Source organism: Rhinoraja longicauda, chromosome 4, assembly GCF_053455715.1.
Source record: "Rhinoraja longicauda isolate Sanriku21f chromosome 4, sRhiLon1.1, whole genome shotgun sequence".
Taxonomy (NCBI): Eukaryota; Metazoa; Chordata; class Chondrichthyes; order Rajiformes; family Arhynchobatidae; genus Rhinoraja; species Rhinoraja longicauda.
Window position 1 is genome coordinate 76,076,119 of NC_135956.1, and position 22,727 is coordinate 76,098,845.

The following is a 22,727-nucleotide window of genomic DNA, read 5'->3' on the forward strand; positions in this document are numbered from 1 at the left end:
TCTAACAGTTTTATTCTTGTTTCTTAATCTCGTCATGGCTTCTTTGACCTTCATTAGCACATCTTTGGTCCTCAGGTTGATAAACAGCAATAAAAGGTTCCAAAGTTGATGGAAAGACTGGAGGAAAGACTCGGTGCTGAGAGTTTTCTTATACCTGCATTAAGGAGGCATTTAAGCACACCTGAGCAATTACAAACACCTGTGAAGCCATGTGTCCCAAACAGCATGGTGTTCTGAAATGGGGGAACTATGTATAAACACAGCTGTAATTTCTACATGGTAAATGTATAAAATGTATAAAAATACCCCATAATAAAATCTGACAATGTGCACTTGAACCACGTGTAATTTTTTCTATTACAAATCTCAAATTGTGGAGCACAGAGGAAAATAAATAAATGATGGGTCTTTGTCCCAAACAGTAAGGAGGGCACTGTGCGTCCGGAAATGAAGATAAAGATTCTGCAACATTGCCAAAGAGCAAAATCGGCTACTGTATCACACCAAGGCATGATACTTTAGAAAGGACAAAGCTTTGGGAAGATACCATGATCTTCGATTGCAGGCTAAACCTATTAAGATATTATCAATAATGCAGTAACTGCTTCCACTTTTATAAAGGTTGTCAACCAATAGAGTTGAGGAAATTGTCAAAACTTACAGTGGGGATGAAAACTTTTGAAAACACAGCAAAATGGCACAGTTAACCAAGTTATTAACTGATTGCACATCAATATAATTTCTATTAAACTAATAACTGATTTTAAATCATTAGTTATATCATTCTTGTAATTTTTATTATGCTTGGAAATACATCTTTTCAAAGATTAAAGGTGATTCATAAATAAATTTGGAGACTTGAAAAGGGCTAAAAATGTTGAGCTGCAGAGAAGATGAAGGGGAATGGAAATAATTAGATCGTTTTCAGAAAGGACTAGAAACATAGAAAATAGGTGCAGGAGGCCATTAGGCTCTTCGAGCCAGCACCGTCATTCATTGTGATCATGGCTGATCATCCACAATCTAACCTGTGCCTGCCTTCTCCCCATATCCCCTGTTTCCACTAGCCCCTAGAGCTCTATCCAACTCTGACATTATGGATTGAATGCAGTCAGTCCTGAGTTACATGATTCTGAAAGTCACAAATGAGAAAGGATAATGAAGGCGGCTACAGGAAATATAATGGATGGCAACAGGACATATAATGGATGATAAAAGGCAAGTAGTACCATAGTACATTATGGGTGGTGACCAAGTCTGACAGATCTTGTCGCATGTCAACATTTAAATTCTTTCTCTGATCAGATCAAAGAATAAATCATAATTCCTAACCATGAATCCTAAAGCTACATTGCGAAATGCAGTGACTCGCAAAGTCAGTAATTTCTATTGGACGATAATGAAACAGATGAGCTGGACTGCTTGAAATATTAACACCATTAAACAAAATCTTGCTTTTAAAAATTTAAAAATTCATTATATCTTCCTTCTGCAATACTTAAAAAAAGAAAATTAATGTTTACATTTAGCTTGTAATATAGTATATAGTAATACAAACCTGTAGACAGTCAAGAGATGTGCTGACTATGCGGGGACATTTCGACTGGCATGCCAACTCAAAAGGGAGAAAATATTTGTCTGCTTCAATAAAGTTTGCCTTTGATTTGACTGGGGGCAAGGTCCCAGAGATAGTTTTTCCTTCTGCATGGGGAGGACTAAATAAAACAGAATAAATATTATTAATTTTTAATATGTTTCTTTATATAGGACAATAATTACAATGATACTAGTTTTTCAGTGACTAAATTGCTGAATGAAAATGTGTTGCCAGGAAATATTTCAGGAAAAAAAATCATGTTTTCACTCAATGTCATTGTTTTCCAATTGCTTCTTGTGCTAAAACCTGAAAGAATATGTTATAAAACAATACTGCATTTTAACTATTTTAATAGCGACTGTAGGATCAGTTATTGCAGCAAATCTTATTTAAACTACTATTATTGATTACATTTAGACTAAATATAACATTGTAACAGCAATTGCTAAACAAAAACTTATCAACCAGAAACAATGCAATAAAACATGCAGCAATGGAAATGATTGGTATGACTACCTTGAGCATAATTTAAAATTAATCTCCAAAATTATTGGAAGCACAGTTTGTAGATTAACATTTGTATTGTAATAAATGGAACTGCAGATGCTGGTTTATACCAAAGATACACTCAAAATGCCGGAGAACTCAGCAGGTCAGGAAGCATCTCTGGACAAAATTGATAGGTGACAAAGGATACCAAAACATCACCTATCCATTTTCTCCTGAGATGCCGCCTGACCCGCTGAATTACTCCAGCATTTTATGTCTAACATTTATGTTCTGCCTGGCATAACACTCAGCTCTGCATCTATATACTAAAACTCTCGTTTATTTGTTTGTTTGTTCCTGAACTACAGCCAAAACGGTACATGATAGCGCGACAATTTTATGCTCACCTTACTCACCGTCATCCCTTTGGTGCTAATGGAAGGTTTCACTGAAATTGGTGTTATATTTTTTTAGTTATTCACATTTTAAAGTTTAAATCTATCTCCTAAGGAGGGATGGTGGAGGAGGGAGGATAAGGGTGGTTGAGGGGGATGGAGTGGGGGGGAGGGAGGAGGGGGAGAGGGGAAGGAGGGAGGGAGGGAGGGAGGAGAGGGGGAGAGGGGAGAGAGGGGGGAGAGGGGGGAGGGGGGAGAGAGACTGCTGCATCAATGCAGGAGAGGTTTGGGCCCAACAGGTCCACTTGGTCTAGTAGTATATAAATACGTTGCGCACATTTTGTTGGTTGAAAGAGATGCATCTTGTAGAAAGAATACAATGCAAAGCATTATTTAACAATTTTTTTAAATGGCGTTGCAAGTTGAGATTTTTATTTAATCAGTTTTTATTAACAGAGGTAAAAGAAAGTAATTTTAAAAGCTTATCGAAAACATTCCATGGGTCCCAATTGAAGTATCTTGGATAAATTTGGGTACCACCCTTGAGGAAGAATACGGTCCTTAAAGTAGTATTGAACACATGCTTCATTCATATCATGGTCACATAGGACACTGTGAACAGAAAAGGAAAAGGGGATATTGTCCAAAGCGTACAGTACTTCATATGGTCTGAAAAGAGTAAATGATGAGCAAATTAATGTTTCCAGCAAATGAAGCACTGACGAAAGAACCAAATATGATATGTGGAAAATTGTGTTTAGTTCATTGTAATGATCTGGAAGATGCTTCTTGGAAGGATGGTGAAAGAAGATTCAACAATATATTTCACGAAGTAAATCAAGTTAGTCGGCCATCCACTCACTTGTGCCTGCTCCACCATACTAAACGGTAATTCCAAGGCTCTTCACCTCAACACCATTTTTCTCTGACATTATCATATCCTTTGATTCCCCTAATATTCAATGATTTACCAACCTGTGCCTTGAATAAACGCAGTGACTGAGCTTCCTGAGGTATCTTGGGAGTTGAGTTACCATCCCCTGGATGCAGAAATTTATTCGCTTCTGTCCTGAATGAACAACGACTTGTTTTAAGTCTCTGACTGCTAGTTCTAGAAATCACAGCCAGAGGAAGCATAACAGCATAACTTCCCATCTACCTTGAAGGGTACCGACTCAAAAAACCTATCCATTTTCTCCATGGATGTTGCCTAACCTGTTGAGTTACTCCAGCATCTTTTTGTGGAGTAAATTTCAGTGCTACCATTTAAATCCAACAATGGTAAATGTTCTTTTTAGTCACAGCAGCAGCAAAACGTAATTGGGCAGAGCATGGCACTCTCATCACATTTTACCGGCTACAGTGACTCATCAATGTTTTTCTGGCTCCAAGATATTTTAATTGTAACTTCGGCATTAGCCAAAATGGAGACCTCTTGTACCCATAGATAGTTTGTTAACCACTTTTGACTCCTCCTGTATCATGTAAAATCTTTCTGTGTAGGAAAGAACTGCAGACGCTGGTTTAAATCAAAGGTAGACACAAAATGCTGGAGTAACTCAGCGGGACAGGCAACATCTCTGGAGAGAAGGAATGGGTGACGTTTAGGGTCGAGACCATTCTTCAGACTGATTCTATATTGTAAAATTTTTCCTCAGCACTAAAGTAGTTTTCTTCCAAGAAAACATGCCACTCTGGATCAGGCACATCAAAGCATAGGCACGAAAGCACACCAATGCCTTCACTTCCTTTTGGAGGTTAGAAGGCTTAGGAAATTAAGCATGTCCCCAACACCCCTCACCAACCTCTGCAGATGCACCATAGAAAGCATCTTTTTGAGATGCGTCACAACCTGGTTTGGGGACAGCTCCATCCAAGAGGTACAGATGTTTGAAAATGTTTACCTCCAATTTCATGAACAGTTTCGTCCCAGCTGTTATCAGGCAAATGACCCGTCTTCTCATCAGCTGCATTGCGGTCCTGAGCTCCTATCTATCTCATTGTACACCTTTAACCTATCTTTAGTCGGACTTCATTATTATATCTCGCATTAAATGTTGTACCCTTTATCTGTGCACTGTGAATGACTTATTTGTATTCATTTACAGTATTTCCGTGGACTGGATAGCATGCAAAGAAAAGCTTTTCACTGTACCTCAGTACACGTGACAATAAGAAACTAAACTAAATTGTTTAAGCACCATTATATTGCTCTCATTTAAATTCCAGGAATTTCCAATTTCCACTCGAGGTTAAAATATCAATATTTTACTGCATAAATCCAGCAACCAAAAAAATGCAGCAAAATAAGGTTGTCCAAATCCGTTATTCGGCTGTTGAAAATATAGGCGCTCCACGATTTACAGAATAGGTGACTTGTGTAAACTCACACTTAAGTAAACAATTCACAATAGGCAGTCAGGTTTTCTAAATTACCTGTATTATAGCAGCAGGAGGATAACGAGGACTTCCCGTTGGCTTCATATAACAAAGGAGGCGGTGGAGAGCAATCTGACCAAATCACCAACATCTCCCACAAGGTGCACCAGCACCAATAAAGAGATTTCAAATTCTCAGTCTCTTCCCAGATTCCCTATTTTGAGCACTCAGTTATTTCCTGAGTTGGAGAGGTTGTTACACTTTCTCTTCAAAGAAACATACATCTATTGTGCCTTTTTGTGCCCACCTGGAAATCCCTTAAAATGATAAATCTCAGAAGAATTTCAGTGGCATATAGTGGCCAGTTCATTGAAAGTTGTCATGCATGCTTAGAGGCCAGGTCGTTGAGGATGTTAGGCATATCAGTTTCAGGCTCCTCATACAGGTTATTTTGCCAAGGGATGTAAAGGATTTTGCAAAGATAGCTCTGGTGGTCCTATTCCGGTGCTTTGCGGTACCTACTATATTATAGTAACTATAATATGTCTGCATCTTCAAAGCATACAAGAGGCCTTGACAACTGCTGCATTGTAGGCCATAAGCTTGGTACTGTGTTTGAGTCCTGAATTGCAGTTTTCTTCAGTCAGCCATAGCTAAAGTCTCTACTTGACGCAATAGCCGTTTTGATGGTTCATCACTGATATATGCCATTGCTGAAATGCCCCATATAACATGGAAATGATCCATATTTTCCAAGGTCGTCATGGATTCTGATTGTTGGGGTGGCAGGAGAGAGATTTGTGTTGTAGCAGAGGCAGGATGGTAGAGGAATCTTTGTCCAATGTTTAGGTATACCGAATAAGTACCATTTTCAAGAATGCTTCAGTGAAAGAATTATTGATGACAAAGCTTATCTGCCAAGCTAGACACATGCAGGTGCCCTTCAAGTATGCTAATTTGATGAATAGATTTAGGGTTACCTTGGTTCTGAAGAGGAGGAAATAAAGCATGAACTGTTTGTCCTGTGGATTAAACCCACACCAGTCGGGATATTATTGGAGATGAAGTATAGTGCATCAGAATCTGAAACTCACCCCACATGTTCAGCAGCAGATTAGTAGCAACGTAGAGTAGGGCAATGTGATGGAGATGAAAATTGCCAGACCAAAATATATGGCGGTGGAGAGTGATAACATATTACTCGACATCTCGCACGAACGCTATAGGTGGGAAGAGGAAGGAGGTTCTGCAACACAAGTTTACGGAATTGGGTAGAAGACTGAAAAGCAGGACCTGCAGGGTAGTGATCCTCTTGCTAGTGAAGGTAAGAACAGGAAGATAGGGGAAATTAATGTGTGGCTGTGGAGTTGGTGCAGAGGGCAGGGATTTACATTTCTGGATCATTGGGATCTCTTCAGGGGCAGGGGTGACCTGTACAAAAGGGACGGGTTGCACCTTAACTGGAGGGGGACCAACATCCTGGCGGGCAGGTTTATTAATGCTACACGGGAGGGTTTAAACAAGATTGGCAGGGGGGGGTGGGATCTTGTACAGGCCAGAGGCACGTGAGAGGCTAGAGGTTGGTATGGAGGGTGATGTCGGAAAGGTTAATGGACAGAATAGGCAGGTGAGAGCGAGGAGGAGGGTTGGTTTAAACTGCTTGTATTTTAATACAAGGGGCCTGACAGGTAAGGCAGATGAGCTTAGGGCATGGATAGGTACATGTGACTGGAACGTTGTAGCCATGACTGAAACCTGGTTGAGGGACGGGCAGGACTGGCAGCCCAATGTTCCTGGATACAGGAACTCTCGGAGAGACAGGGGTGTGGGAAAAAGAGGGGGGGGGGTTGGGGGGATTGCATTGTTGGTTAAGGAGGATGTCATGGCAATGATCAGAGGTAACATTACGGAAGGTTCGTCTAGAGAGGCTATACGGGTGGAGCTGAGGAACAGAAAAGGGATGATCACCTTGTTGGGGATGTACTGCAGACCCCCGAATAGTCAATGGGAATTAGAAGAACAAATGTGCCTGGAGATTGCAGACAGCTGCAGGTCAAATAAGGCTGTTGTAGTAGGGGGACTTTCCCAATATCGACTGGGAAAATCATAATGTGAAGGGTTTAAATGCGGTGCAATTCCTCAAAAGTGTTCAGGAGAGTTTTCTTAAGCAGTATGTAGAGCGCCCCACATGTGAGAGGGCAACACTGGATCTAGTATTGGGAAATTGGGAAGGGCAAGTTAATGAAGTGTTCATGGAGGAGCCTTTTGGGACCAGTGACCACAGTTCGATTAGGTTTAAGATAGTTATGGATAGGGAAGGAGAGGGATCCAAGGAGAGATAGCTGAATGGATAGCAAATTGACTGCATGAAAGGAAGCAGAGGCTGATGGTGGAAGGTAGTTTCTCGGACTGGAGGCCTGTGACTAGCGGTGCTGGGCCTGTTACTGTTTGTCATCTACATCAATGATTTGGTTGAGAACATACAGGGCAGGATTAGCAAGTTTGCTGATGATACTAAAATGAGTGGTTTTGCAGACAGTGAAGATGGTTGTGAAAGATTGCAGCAGGATCTGGATCGATTTGCCACGTGGACGTTGGAATGGTTGATGACATTTAATACAGAGAAGTGTGAGGTGTTGCATTTTGGGACGTCGAACAAGGGAAGGACCTACACATTAAATTGTAGGCCTCAGGGTAGTGTTGTAGAGCAGAGGGATTGAGGAGTACAGGTGCATGGTTCCTTGAAGGCCGAGTCGCAGGTGAATAAGGTGGTCAAAAAGGCTTTTGGTACTTTGGCCTTCATCAGTCAGAGTATTGAGTATAGAAGTTGGGACGTCATGTTGCAGTTGTATAAGACGTTGGTGAGACCGCATTTACAATATTATGTTCTGTTCTGGGCATCATTTTATAGGAAAGATATTGTCAAGCTTTGAAAGGGTTCAGAAAAGATTTACGAGGATATTGCCAGGACTAGAGGGTGTGAGCTATAGAGGGAGATTGAGTCGGCTGGGTTTCTATTCCATGGAACGCAGGAGGATGAGGAGTGATCTTATAGAGGTGAACTAAATCACGAGATAAATAGATTGGGTAGATGCACAGAGTCTCTTGCCCAGAGTAGGGGAATCGAGGACCAGAGGACATAGGCCTTCTATCGGGTGACTATTGAGAGTCTACTGACATATTGCATGTCAGTGTGGTATGCCAGCTGCTCTGCTGCAAATAAGAAAACGCTCCAAAGAGTGGTAAAAACACCAGAGAGAATCACCGGCTGCCCACTGCCCTCTATGGAGGATATTGCCACCTCACGCCACCTCAGCAGAGCCACTAACATCATTAAAGACTCCACACACCCCGGTCACCACCTGTTTGAACTGTTGCCCTCTGGCAGGCGTTACAAGTCAGCCAAAACACGCACCTCCAGACTAAGAGACAGTTTCTTCCCCAAAGCAATCTGCACACTCAATATGAAAAGCTACTGAGTATTACTCATGCTGCACTCTTCCATGCTGCTATCTATCTCGCATTTTACCTTACTATCACCATTGTTTATTGATATATTTCAATATTGATTATTTATTTATCATACGCCCTAGTTAAATAACATTGTTTTTAAACAGTGCTGGAGACTCGGGTTCGATCCTGACTACGGGCGCCGTCTGTACGGAGTTTGTACGTTCTCCCCGTGACCTGCGTGGGTTTCTCCGAGATCTTCAGTTTCCTCCCACACTCCAAAGACGTACAGGTTTGTAGGTTAATTGACTGGGTAAATGTAAAAATTGTCCCTAGTGTGTGTAGGATAGTGTTAATGTGCGGGGATCGCTGGGCGGCACGGACTCGGTGGGCCAAAGGGCCTGTTTCTGCGCTGTATCTCTAAAAAAAAATCGAAATTGTGTCCTGTGCTTTTATGTTCGTATATTATGCACCAATGGAGTGGCAATAATAATTTTGTTGTATGCAGTGCTTTCAACGACAAATAAAGGCATTCATTCATTCAAGTCAAGTTTATTTGTCACATACATACAAGATGTGCAGTGAAATGAAAGTGGCAACGCCTGCGGATTGTGCTAAACTACAAAACAGAATAGAAAAAAAAAATTTAACACAAAAAATAAATTAATACAGTAAATTAAATTAGTCCCTGGTGATATGAGAGTTAATATGGCCTGTGGGAAGGAACTCCATCTCATCCTCTCTGTTTCACAGCATGACAGCGGAGGCGTTTGCCTGACCGTAGTAGCTGGAACAGTCCGTTGCTGGGGTGGTAGGGGTCCCCCATAATGTTGCTGGCTCTGGATCTGCACCTCCTGATGTATAGGTCCTGCAGGGGGGCAAGTGTAGTTCCCATAGCGCGTTCAGCCGAGCGCACTACTCTCCGCAGAGCCTTCCTGTCCTGGGCAGATCTGTTCCTAAATCAGATTGTGATGTTCCCGGACAAGATGCTTTCTACAGCCCCAGAGTAGATTCATTCATTCAGGTTGAAGGTGAAGGGGAAAAGATTTAATAGGAATCTGAGAGGGTAACTTTTTCACACAAAGGGTGGGTGTATGGAACAAGCTGCCAGAGGAGGTAGTTGAGGCTGGGACTATCCCATCGTTTAAGAAACAATTGGACAGGTACATGGATAGGACCGGTTTGGAGAGATATGGACCAAGCGCAGGAAAGTGGGACTAGTGTAGCTGGGACATTGTTGGCAAGTTGGGCCGAAGGGCCTGTTTCCACACTGTATCACTCTATGACTCTGTCTCGAGTATTTCGACTCACAGCTATCTAGACTATACTACTTCTTCCAATCCTGTCTCCTGCAAAGACTCTATCCCCTACTCCCAATTCCTCCATCTACACCACATCTGCGGCCAAGATCTGTTCTATACCCAGGACATCCGAGGCGTCCTCATTCTTTAAGGAACGGGGATTCCCCTCTTCCATTGTAGATGAGGCTCTCACATGGGTCTCCTTGGTATCTCGCAGCTCCGCTTCTGCTCCCCCTCCCCCAGTCACGACAGACAGTTCACCTCGTCCTCATCTTTCACCCCATCAGCGGTCGCCTACAGCACATAATCTTCCGATATTTTCACCACCTCCAATGGGATCCCACCACTAGCCGCATCTTCCCATCTGCACCCCTTTCTGTTTTCCGTGGAGACCATTCCCTCTGCAACTCCCTCATCTTTTCCCATGCAGGTTAACTCATCTCTTTCAGCCATGAACACAATGAACGGCGGTGCTGGCTCGAAGGGCCAAATGGACTCCTCCTGCACCTATTTTCTATGTTTCTATATTTTCCATGTTTAACCCAAACCACCCCCTCCCCAGGTGCTTTCCCCTGCAACCGCAGGAGATGCAACACCTGACCCTATACCTTCTCCCTTGACTCCGTCCAAGGACCTCGATAGATCTTTCAGGTGAAGGAGAGGTTCACCTGCACCTCCTCCAACTTGATCCAATGTATCTGTGGTTTCTAGCTGTGGACTCCTCTCTATCTGCTAGACCCAGCACAGACTGGGTGATCATTTCGCTGAACACCTTCGCTCAGTCCGCCTGGGCCTACTTGATCTCCCGGTTGCTCAACACTTTAACTTCCCTTCTCATTCCCATACCTTTCTGTCCTGGGCCTGCTCCACTGTCAGAGTAAGGCCAAACACACATTGGAGGAACAGCGTCTCATATTTTACTTTTGGAGCTAACAACCAAGTGGTTTGAATTTTGATTTTTCTCACTTCAAGTAGCCCTTGCTTTCCCTCCCTCTTCGTCCCTTCCCCACCCTAGTTCTCCTACTAGTTTCACTGTCCTGATTAATTTTACTGTTTGTATGCCTCGTTGTCATCTTCCCCTCATCCCACAATGAACCATTGCACATTTGCTTGATCATCGTCTGCTTTGATCTGTTCTTTTTCACATCAGAGCAACAATAACCCTGAGATAGTAGATTCCAGATATTTACAATAATGCAAACACCTCAGTCCGAGATGGCTAGCCCCTTATCTTGGCACTATGCCCACCAGCTAAGAGTGATAGCCTCTCAGAATCTGTTGTGCTGTTTGCCTTCAGAAGATTTTGTCTCAATTATATCACCACTCAGTTTTCCAAACTTAAGTACAGCTCAAACCTTTAGGATCTCTCTTCATCCATGAATCAATCATGTGGATTCTGGTTGCATTGGATTACGTACAGAGATCAAAATTGCCAAGCCCAGAACAACATTGGTACAACTAAATATTTCACAAAGGCACCAAAAGTATGGTTACTGATAACAGAAAGGGAGGCAGGAATATAAATTATGAAGGGAACATTAGGAGACAATAAAAAGGATATTGATTGGTTAAATGAGTGAGTAATGATCTGACAAATTATAATGTAAGAAAATATAAAATTGTCTACTTTGTCAATAAAAACATAAAATTATTTTATCTCAACCTTGAGAGACAGCAGGGCTTGAGATGTAGAGGGATCAAATGCTTCATTTGCAAAAGGCTAGTATACAAATGGCAATTAGGAGAATTAAAAGTATGTTATTGTTTATTTCTAAGGGAACTGAGCATTTCTCAAGAACATGATAACCAAAAAAAAAAACATTTAAATCGTTTCTGGAAAGCCCACGTTCCAGCCTTCATCAACTGTTAACCTCGAAAGCAGCAAGTGGGAAAACAATTTTTCATTATTATCAACAGCAGAAAATCATCTAAAATAACAAGTAAAAACATACCACATCTTGCACAAACCTCATTCTATAAATTGAAAGAATAAAAAGCCACAAAATTTAAAATTTACAGGAAAAAATCCAACAGTAATGATTCAACCTGCCCTTTTTAATATAGAATGATAATCTGGAATCAAATCTATGGAGACTCTGAAATAATTAAAGAACAAAAGCTTACCTTTGCTTTTCTGTTTCTGACTTTATTTCCTCTGTGAAAAGAAAAATAATACAAATTCCGTAAATATTAATATTTTACAGCATAAAGTCAGCAACTTGTATGTCAAAGAAACAGAAATTTTGTCCATCCAAAACGAATGCCCGTTCTATTTTCTGGCAATTTACTTGTCAAATATCTTGGGTTTTTTTTACAGCTGCAATGTTCCCTCTACCTGAACTATCTTGCTAAATGAAGCAAATGAATCAATAGTCCAAAACAACATTTCGATGATACCAAAAATTGTAAATGACAGCACAATCTACTGGCAGTGGAATTCTCTGCCACAGAAGGTAGTTGAGGCCAGTTCATTGGCTATATTTAAGAGGGAGTTAGATGTGGCCCTTGTGGCTAAAGGGATCAGGGGGTATGGAGAGAAGGCAGGTACAGGTTACTGAGTTGGATGATCAGCCATGATCATATTGAATGGCGGTGCAGGCTCGAAGGGCTGAATGGCCTACTCCTGCACCTATTTTCTATATTTCTAGTACTCGTTAAATCAGGAAGATAAAAAAAATTAATTTAGGAATCTCCTTCATGTGCCACAATTGAGAAGTGATGTTTTTTGGTAACAATAACCTGGTCAAGAATGAACTATGTTTCATGTTGGCAGTGATGAGACTATAGAACGATAGGCAACAACATCACCAGCAACAATCTCTCAAAAATAGACCATGAATAAACCAAGCAGTGGAGTAGGAGATTGGAAAAGGCCACAGGAAGACATTTTGGTGACAAGGTAAACTATTCACTTTCACACATGTTCCATGTTATTGGGCACCATATCTGAGGATGGATGTGCTGGATCTGGAGAGGGTCCAGAGGAGGTTTACAAGAATGATCCCAGGAATGAGTAGGTTAACATATGATGACCGTTTGACGGTACTGTGCCTGTACTCGCTGGAGCTTAGAAGAATGAGGGGGGATCTTATTGAAACTTACAGAATAGTGAAGGGCTTAAATAAAGTGAATGTGGAGAGGATATTTCCACAAGTGGGAGAGTCTAGGACTAGAGGTCATAGCCTCAGAATTAAATGATGTTCATTTAGGAAGGAGATGAGGGGGAATTTCTTTAGTCACAGGGTGGTAAATATGTGAAATTCTTTACCACAGAAGGCTGTGGAGGCCAAGTCAGCGGATATATTCAAGGCAGAGATAGATAGATTCTTGATTAGTACAGGTGTCAGAGACAGGTATGCGGAGAAGGGAGGAGAATGGGGTAAGGAGGGAGATATAGATGAGCCTGAATTGAATTGTAGAGTAGACTTGATGGGCCGAATGGCCTAATTCTGCTCCTTTCACTTATGATCTTCAATTACAGATCTTAAAGGATAGAGAGCTAAATATTTTCAAAATGTATGGATGCCGATTCAAGATTATAACAAGATCAGTCATGATAATATTGAAAAGTAGAACAGGCTATAGGTGCCAAGTGGTCCACTAGAACAGCTAGTTTAAGCATGTTAATTCTTGGCCATGTAAAACATTCTTCCTATATCTTCTGTGCTCAAATGTCTACAGGTGTACAATAAAGAGCATACTGACTGGTGGCATCATGGTCTGGTTTGGCTACTCAAACATCCAGGAAAAAAGGGGACCAAAGTGGTGGACATTGCCTGGTCCATCACAAGTACTGACCTCCCCATCATCAGATATCTTTAGCAGGTGATGTGTCATAAACACACCTAATACCATCAAAGACAAATATTTTCCCAAACACACTCCTACTTTGCTACTACCATCAGAAGGAAAGTACAAGAGTCCGAAAAGCATGACCTCCAGGGTGAAGAACAGTTTCTTCCCAGCGACCATCAGGTTCTTGAACATTGCACAACACTAACCAGTATTGCAGCAACTATGATTTTTTGTGGGCTGTGTCTTTGGTTTTACTGCGGACTTCTGTGTTGCACTATTATTGTTACCTAGTCTTACAGTAATTAATTTATATTATTGGTGATCGTAAATTTATCTGTGTGTTATTGCTTTAATTGTCGTGCCACAGCAAGTAAGAATTTCATTGTTCCTTTACTGGTCATTACGACAATCAAACACTCTGGACACTTGACAGATCCGAACATGTCCGAATCGCTTAATATCAAGTATCCAGTCCGCCACCTCAATTTTATTTGAAAACACACTATTCTCCACTACCATGCTGTTAGCCAACTTAAATGGGTCTCATCCCTAAACATCACCCATTTCTTCTCTCCCGAGATGCTGCATGACTCGCTGAGTTACTCCAGCATTGTGTGTCTACCTCAGCTTATCTCTATCCCAATAAAGCCTCTCTGCATCCTCATCACATGCCATATTCCCTCCGAGGACAGTTATTTACATGCAGTGACAAAACCAGAAGTCCATGCATTTGAGAGGTATAATTTCCTTCAATGCTGTTACTCTGCAAATCAAAAATGCTAAGTTAGAAAGTTACAAAGCTAACAGCCCACCAGCTATGCAATAAGATATGCCAAACATTGTAGAATCTACACCAAATAGTTATTATTTCTAGAAATCCAGAGGTGCTTCCCATAGAATTAGAGAAAGGCCTCTTGCACCTTCTCCCACCCTATGGAACTCACTACCTCAAACCGTCAGACTCCTCCACACTCACCACATTCAAAACATCACTGAAGTCTCACCTATTCAGTACTGCCTTCAACCACTGAAGGTCACCCCACCCTCTGTCTCCTTTCTCTGTTCGTTTACTTATTTATCTATTTATTCACTTCCCTATGTTCTCTAAATCCCTGTAAAGCGTCTTTGAGTATATGAAAAGCGCTATATAAATGTAATGTATTATTATTATTATTATTATTATTAAGATTAGACCCGATCTACCTCAGTGACACTTTCCTGCACTAACCCAATATTCATCAAATTCCTTAACATCTCTGCCTTGAATGTACTCAGCGACTGACTTTCCAACAGCCCTCTTGAGCAGAAAACTTCAAAGACTCACCAGTCTCTAAGTAAATACATTTATTTGTCTCTTAACTATCCCAGGCAGTTGACTCCTCATATTTCCAAACTCAACGCCTTGTCACAACTTAAATAAATAATGATCCTATTTTCATCTGGCACAATTCCCAGGTAGCCTGTCTAGATCTCAAGTACTTTTAGAAGGCCAAGAGGATAAAATTTAAGATGTGAACAGTTCACAAAAACTGACCATTTTAAGTAAATATGGATAGAATTAAAATTACAACAAGCCGATACAAGAGAGCATGAGTGAGAAATGAAGAGGGAAAGAGAGAAAACGGAGGGATAACTAATTCAGAATCAAGGCAATGGGTTCAGAGACAATAATGTTATAAGAAAGAGCCTCTTGCATGCGAGAGCAACACGACAGGTAGACAGAATCAGTGGGAAGGACGAAGAAAAATAATCAAGAACAATAGAGAAAATGTGTCGGGACAAAGCCATCAGAAACCCTTCTGGGAAAGCAGGAAAGGTCTCCAAGTGGCTTTAGTAGATTTATGGTTTAAAATATTTTGAATACATTTAACGGCAGCATCGCCCAGCCACCTGCTACCTATGGTCGAGTTCGACTATCTGAAAACCCGTCAATGAATGCACTGCTCACATTAGTTTTGGAGAAATTGTCAAACCAATGTCTGAAAAAATGAGTACAAATACAAGGCACAAATGAGGAAAAAAGGAAACAAATAAGGAGAAAAGCTACAGCGCAGAAAGAGATAGTCAAAAGTAGATGCTGAAAGAAAGAATTCTGAAAATTGTGTTGCAGGAAAACAGGAAAAAATTGAGACCGATAAAATAATTTGTTCGGAGAAAAGTTCATAGACATGCATACATACATCTTTAGTGATGCTGTTCAGCATAAAATATCAGCTGTTGTGTTGTTTTTTTAAAAAAATCACTTGCACCCAATTGCACTTGTTCCATCTTTTGTAGATGTATTATCATGAGATTAATTGGTTATTTTCTTAAATTCACACCATTGTAGCAATTTCAGTATTGAGCCTTTTGGTGAAAACTGCAAGAGTGCATCCTTCAAAAGGAACAATGCAACTGGGTACTTTCTCAATTTAAAAAAAAATTACACTTAATAGCTGTTGTTGCTTGACATTTCTATAAGATTTACAACCACTACCTCCATTATAACCCAGACTTTGCACCAATAGTCTCAACGGCATTTTTTTTTTCAAATCACTGGTATGTGAAATAAATGGGAACTGTATCCTTGTAATATCAACCAGCTTTCATTCTGTACATGTTACACCCTACTTAGAAAAAAATACGAGAAAATAACAAAAGATTTTTAAATTTGCAAATAAAAGTACAAAACTCTATAATGTACTGGTTTTCATGAAATGAATGCTAAATTAATGGGGGGCAGTAAGGAATTAAAACTGATACCATTGTGATAACAGACAATCCAGTGGGCCAATTATCTCTTAGCCTCCAAAGTATTTGTTCATTATTCATGAGTTCAGCACATCTATGTTAATGATATCAAATGAACAATAATACAAAAACTTCACTTGCAAGAGCTTTGGTTAATAATTAAAACTGACTGCTTTCCTGGTAGCATCTGTGATGTCCATCCCAAGTATAGAAAGTTTTACTTTAAATGATTTCACCATTTGTTTGATCTAAATGATATCTATTTAACCCATACAGTAACAGGATAATGATTAAATACACACACTATAATGAGTGGAGAGTCTTTTTCCAAACTCATTAACTAGTTTACGAAAAACTTTGCTGTCCTTGCCTAATTGCATAGAACAGCATCATTTGTGAACTCTAGTGGCAGTAATTAAGTAAACGCTGAACTCAGTACTCCAAGTCTGCACCACAAGCCATCATTTTAAGCAATATTTCAATGCACTAAACAACCGAGTGCAATGGACAAACATGACTGCATCTTGAACCTGGTCTCTCCTTCAAGATTTTTTTTGGAATATCTGCAAAATTAAAAGATGCAGTAAATACATTTATCAATTCAAACACCAAAAGTCTGAACATGATGATGTTGCTTATTCACTGTGCTAGTGGATCCAAATTTATCCCCTAAAAGACAGAGGCTTGACTAGATATGGGTTTGTACATCAACTATTTATTCTAAATATAGGAAGCATGTATCTGAGTTTCTCATTACAGTCTATTATACTTTATCTTGTAAAGTTTACACCTGCTCTACTTGAAAATCAGGGATGGTAGCATATTGTATGCTTTCCAAAATTATTAACTCATTAATATTCTCAAAAAATGTACACGTCTTTCTGCAATCTTAAATTTGCTTAAAAAGTACAGATAGTTTAGAAGTTCTTAAGATCTCCGAATATGCACAAATAATCTTCCTAACGTCTCTCCGATACCACTCTATTCTGGAATAAACTTCTTGTTGGTCATCCATATTGGTCCTGCACACCTCATGTTGGATTCATACTCGCTGGTTTGTGTAGCTACTACTAATGAACCATTTCACCATTTTAAAATATCACAACGCAAGTTCTTGTATCAGAAGCTCTAACTTCCTAATGTTGATCATACTTGAAAGATGGTCAGTGCACTAATGACTTCACTCTTTCTAAATCTTCTAATTTTCTATTTCTGCCTGAACTTCTTGCTTGGATTCTTTGAAGTGGCACTATTTCCAGGAAAATGACTTGGACTCTGGAGAGACACTCCAACATGAATATGTGCTAACTGTTTTCTTTCAACTATTCCCTCTAAATTTGGGCAAACTGGACAAAGCTCGGTCCAAACTCAACTGTGCATTAAGGGCCCAGTCTTTGTAAACCTTGTGGTTAAATGTAGAATTTTTCTACATCTCAGCAAGATGTTTCCCAATTATTATTTGGTGTGGAGCTCATTGAAACAAATATTAGTTGGATGTTTAGAAAGCTTCTTCAATCATTCTGATCACTCTTTGACATCACTGTTTGACATGACGTGATGTAGTGTAACAGAGTATGCTGAACACTCAAATGTCGAAAATCATGAGGTGAAATGTGGTCCATTACCACACACAAATATTCTGTAAGACCAGGGATGGTGAACATATCATATATGTATGAGTTTGTAAAGTAGCCGAAAAATAATTGGAAAATTACTTTGAAAGGTTTGCCAGCAGATAAAGGATGGGATTTTTAAGGAAATATCTAAAACATCAACAAAGCCATATTCAACTGAGAAATTAAAACATCATGTGTTTAAACGATCTAGGGCAGCAGGGTGGCGCAGCGGTAGAGTTGCTGCCTTACAGAGCTTGCAGCTCCGGAGACCCGGATTCGATCCCGATTACTGGTGCTGTTTGTACGGAGTTTGTACGTTCTTCCTGTGACCGCGTGGGTTTTCTCCGAGATGATCGGTTTCCTCCCACGATCCAAAGACGTAGGTTAATTGGCTTGGTGTATGTGTGTGTGTATAGGACAGTGTTAATGTGCGGGGATCGCTGGTCGGTGCAGACTCGGTGGGCCGAAGGGCCAGTTTCCGCGCTGTATCTCTAAACTAAACTAAAATGTGGAAAGTGACCTATCCATAGCTAAGGAATGAGACTTAGCATTAATAATAATAATGCATTTTATTTATATAGCGCTTTTCATATACTCAAAGACGCTTTACAGAGATTTAGAGAACATAGGGAAATGAATAAATAGATAAATAGGTAAATAAGTAAACGAACAGAGAAAGGAGACAGAAGGTGAGGTGACCTTCAGTGGTTGAAGGCAGTACTGAACAGGTGAGACTTCAGCGATGTTTTGAATGTGGTGAGTGTGCATTAGATTAAATGGAAGGGATAACAACTTTTCAAATGAATTAGTAAACTCAAGGAGTGGGAGAATTTGTAAAAGAGCCACACATAAACAAATGGGGAAAAGATTAAAATGTGATAATACATGAGCAAGAAATACCCTTGACGTTGCTATGCCAGCGCTGCCGTCGCAGCTGCGGCTTGCCTGCAGTCCGTCTGTCTTTTGTGTTTTTTGTTGTTTTTGTATGAATTGTAGTTTTAATATGGTGTAGTGTTTGTATGTTATGTGGGGGGGGGGGGGGGGGGGGGGGAGGGAACGGGAACTGTAAAAAAAAAAATCTCTCTCCCGAACGTAGACGCGACCTTTGTTTCTGTGTCGTGTCTCCGTTCCCGTTGCGGCCTACCACCGGCCATGCACCTGGGACCACCTGGGGCTCTGGTTTGCAGAGCCCGCGGCCCAGACTCACCACCTGCGGCGCTGGCCACCTTCGGATGCTGCGGGAGCGGCTGCAACTCGTCTCCGGAGGCTCCGGCGCGGGCCGCGTGGATGTCGGAAGCCCGCAGGCCCCTGGGTGGGGGCCGACATCGGGAGCTCCGGCAGCGGCAGAGGCAGCGTGTTCGCCCACCACGAATCGCGGGGCTTGGGTCGGCCCGCCGCGGACCTTTCACCATCCGGCGCGGCCTGGAATTGGCCGTGGACCTTTCACCATCCGGCGCGGCGCTCCAATGTCGGGAGCCCCGACCGCCCCGACGTGGCAAGTTCAACAGCCTGATCTCGGGAGAAGACGGCAGGGAAGAGAAAAGACATTTTGGCTTTCCATCACAGTGAGAAGGGACTGGAGGAGGCTCACTGTGATGGATGTTTCTTTTGTTTGATGTTAGTGTATGATTGTGTGTGTTATTGCATTTTTATTGATTATTCTTATTGGTCTTAGTGTTTCAACTGCGGGTAATGTTTCATTTCACTACACATTTATGTGTATGTGACAAATAAACGACTATTGACTATTGACTGTAAAATGGATGAGGAGATCAAAATATGAGGTAACCATAGGGACAGAAGAGGTTGGATGGGATTCCAAGCAAGTGAGTTGCTGTACCCTGGATACTGCTGTTCTTGGAGTGCTCAAGAAGCTGCATGTATTCAGATCTCACACTTACTGATTTGCATTGTGTGGATGAAGGGTAGGATTTGGGGAGTCTGGTGGCAAGTCACTCACCGCAGGATGCCCAGCGTCTGACCTGTTCTTGGAGCCACAGTTTCTATGTGACTGTTCCAAATGTGTTTCTGGTCAATGGTGACATCCAGCATGATGAAAATGGGAAACTTAGCAATCATTAAATATCACTTACGAGCAAAAACATTCTGTATAATATCTTCCTGAAAACAATCCTAACTCCGTATCTGGATAAAATAAAGTTCTCAATCCATCAGTAGGTAGCTTTGTGCTTCAATTTAAAAAAAAAGGATTTATAGGAAACAAATCAGTTGTAGTAGGTCTTCAGTGCAAATGTACCATCAAGACATTAAAACAACACTGTACATATTCATTGTACAGCAATTCCTATGCAATGTAATTGAGTTCTTTAAATGCTTACTCAAGAAATGGAATACATCTTAACTTATAGTTAAGGAACTAGATTTCTTCAGAAAGCTCTAAAGGAGCGGGAGGGGATACACTTGGCAAAATGGTTTTAAAGTACTTCAAGAACAAATTCATAATAAATGAATGATTCACTTCCAACAATAACATATTCCTTTATTCGTCCCACACTGGGGAATATAACAAAACGTGAGAAGCCAATCAGTAATCCAGAATTAGTTGAAAGGACACCAGCTGATTTCTTCAGATTTTTTAAGCAGGATGAAACCAATTCACAAAGAGAGAGAGATGCTGAAATGGATTTATTTGGATCAGAGACGAGAAAACAATGGAAAAAGAAGTAGTGAAATGCATGAGTTTAAATGGAAGGCATTACATTGCCACCAACTTCCAGGTTAGTGAGTCAAGTATCAAGGGTATTGGTAAATGTAACAAATTCATGATTAGAAAATACCTTCCATTGTCAATCAGAACCGAACACCAACATGAGTAGATTTTCAATGCGATGATTGATAAACTGAAGTTCTCAACTCAGCTTAGAACCATAAAAGTTGCTGGAGAGGCATTATATTCTTGAAATACATGAAACTAGTTATCTATCTAAAATTTAAAAAAATAAGCATTTTAAAAGATACAACCTGCAAGTGGAGAGACATCTACGAAGTTACCCAATGGAGCGCAACTCCAGTGAGGGCAAGGCAGTGGACATTGTCTATATGGACTTTTGTATGGTCTTTGACAAGGTCCTACATGGCAGATTAGTCAAGAAGGTTAGAGCACATGGAATTCAAGGTGATTAAGTTAGTTGGAATCAAAATTGGCTTGGAGGAGGAAGTCAAAGAATAGTTGCGGAGGGGTGTTTTTTGTTTGGAGGCTTGTGAACAATAGATTGCCACAGTGTTGGTGTTGGGTCTGCTGCTGTTTGTTATTAGATTAATCGCAATGTAGTTCACATTGTGGTGTCATCACATTTACTGACAAAGTTGGTGATTTTGCAGTGAGGAAGGATATCCAAGTTTACAACAATACTTAGATCAGTTGAGAAAGTGGGCCAAGGAATGACAAAGGGAATTTAACCACCAAATGTGAGGAATTGCACTTTGGTATGTCAAATCAGACCTGGACTTGCACAGTAAAATGGCAGAGCCCTGGAGAGTGGTGCAGAACATAGGGATCTGGGAGTACAGGTGTGTGGCTCCCTAAAAGTGGTGAGTCAGGTGGACAATGTGGTGACAGTGGTATTTTGCATGTCTGCCTTCATTGGGAAAGGTATTGAGAACAAAAATTGGGATATCATGATGCAACTCTACGTCGTTATTGAGTCCACACTTGAAATGCCACATGCAGTTCAGTTCAGTTCATTAAGTTATCAGAAGGATGTCATGAAGTTGGAGAGGGTGCAGAAGCGATTCACCAGGATGTTACCTGGGCTAGGGTTATAGGGAGAGGTTAAATAGGCTAGGACTTTTTCTTTGGTGTAAAGGAGAGGGGTGACCTTATTGAGGTGTTCAGGATCATGAGAGGAATGGATAAAGTGAATGCTCAGTCTTTTCCCCATGATGGAGGATTCTAAATCTAGAGGGCCGAGGCTTAAAGTGAGGTGAGATTTAAGAGGGATCTCAGGGACAACATTTTCACTCAGAGGTTGGTCTGTACCTAGAATAAGCCGCCGAGGAAGTTATTAGAAGCCGATGCAATGAAAGACATTTAAATAGATTTATGGATAGGAAGAGTTAAAAGGGGCATGGGCCAAATGCAGGTAAATCAGACTAGCCCAGTATGTTAGCTCGATGGCCATGGACAAGGTGGCTGAGGGGCCTGTTTCCATGCTGTGCAGCTCTATAATTATACCATTTCTCCCCCGCTTACATGAATAAAATTTGGATTTTCTACTGACTATGCAAAAAGAAACAAAGAAAACTTTGTTTACTGTTGTACACTTGGTTTATAAAAAGTGATGTACAGTGGGCTACCTGAAATTCTATCTTCCCAAATACAATACTTCCCAAGTTACAAGAGAGAGCTAGATAGAGTTCTTAAGGATAGCAGAGTCAGAGGGTATGGGGAGAAGGCAAGAACGGGGTACTGATTGAGAATGATCAGCCATGATCACATTGAATGGCGGTGCTGGCTCGAAGGGCCGAATGGCCTCCTCCTGCACCTATTGTCTATTGCCTATAAAATGCTAAAAAGCCAAAAAGGACTTACAAAAGATTTTTTTAACTAACTGGATGTTTTGTGGTGGTACTGGCTATCCCATTTACTTGTGAGTAGATAAATTTGGAGATAGCCTGCAAACACCAGTAGGGACAATAAACATAGATTTATTTGTTTCTTTACACTCTATTCCATACCCATTCTTTCTTCTCATAATTACAAATTACATAGGTCTCAAACCCAATCCAGCTTTTGAAATAGTAGAACTACCGGTCACATTAATCATATTATTGAAGCCAGTTTATCTCAATTATTCATTTCCTAACCTGGTAATTCACATTCAAGATTCCAAGTTACAACTGCCAATGAATAGTAATTTAAAGTTCCTGAAGATTTTGTCTGATATCCAGGAATGACTCAGCAAAACACGTTAAAAACAGGTGTAGTTTGCTTCATTCTCAGGCATGCTGACAA

The 22,727-nt window shown here is 40.8% G+C and overlaps 1 protein-coding gene across 2 annotated transcripts in view; it reads right to left on the reverse strand.

Moving 5' to 3' along the window:
* The window catches only part of arfgef1 (ADP-ribosylation factor guanine nucleotide-exchange factor 1 (brefeldin A-inhibited)), a 148,432-nt gene that overhangs the window by 105,375 nt on the left and 20,330 nt on the right, over positions 1–22,727 (reverse strand). For both annotated transcript variants that reach the window (XM_078398115.1, XM_078398114.1), the window contains exons 2-3: positions 11,736–11,766; positions 1,559–1,715 (exon numbers count right to left, since the gene is read on the reverse strand). In XM_078398115.1, the coding sequence (XP_078254241.1) occupies positions 1,559–1,715; positions 11,736–11,766 (188 nt within the window). The remainder of the gene's footprint in view (positions 1–1,558; positions 1,716–11,735; positions 11,767–22,727) is intronic.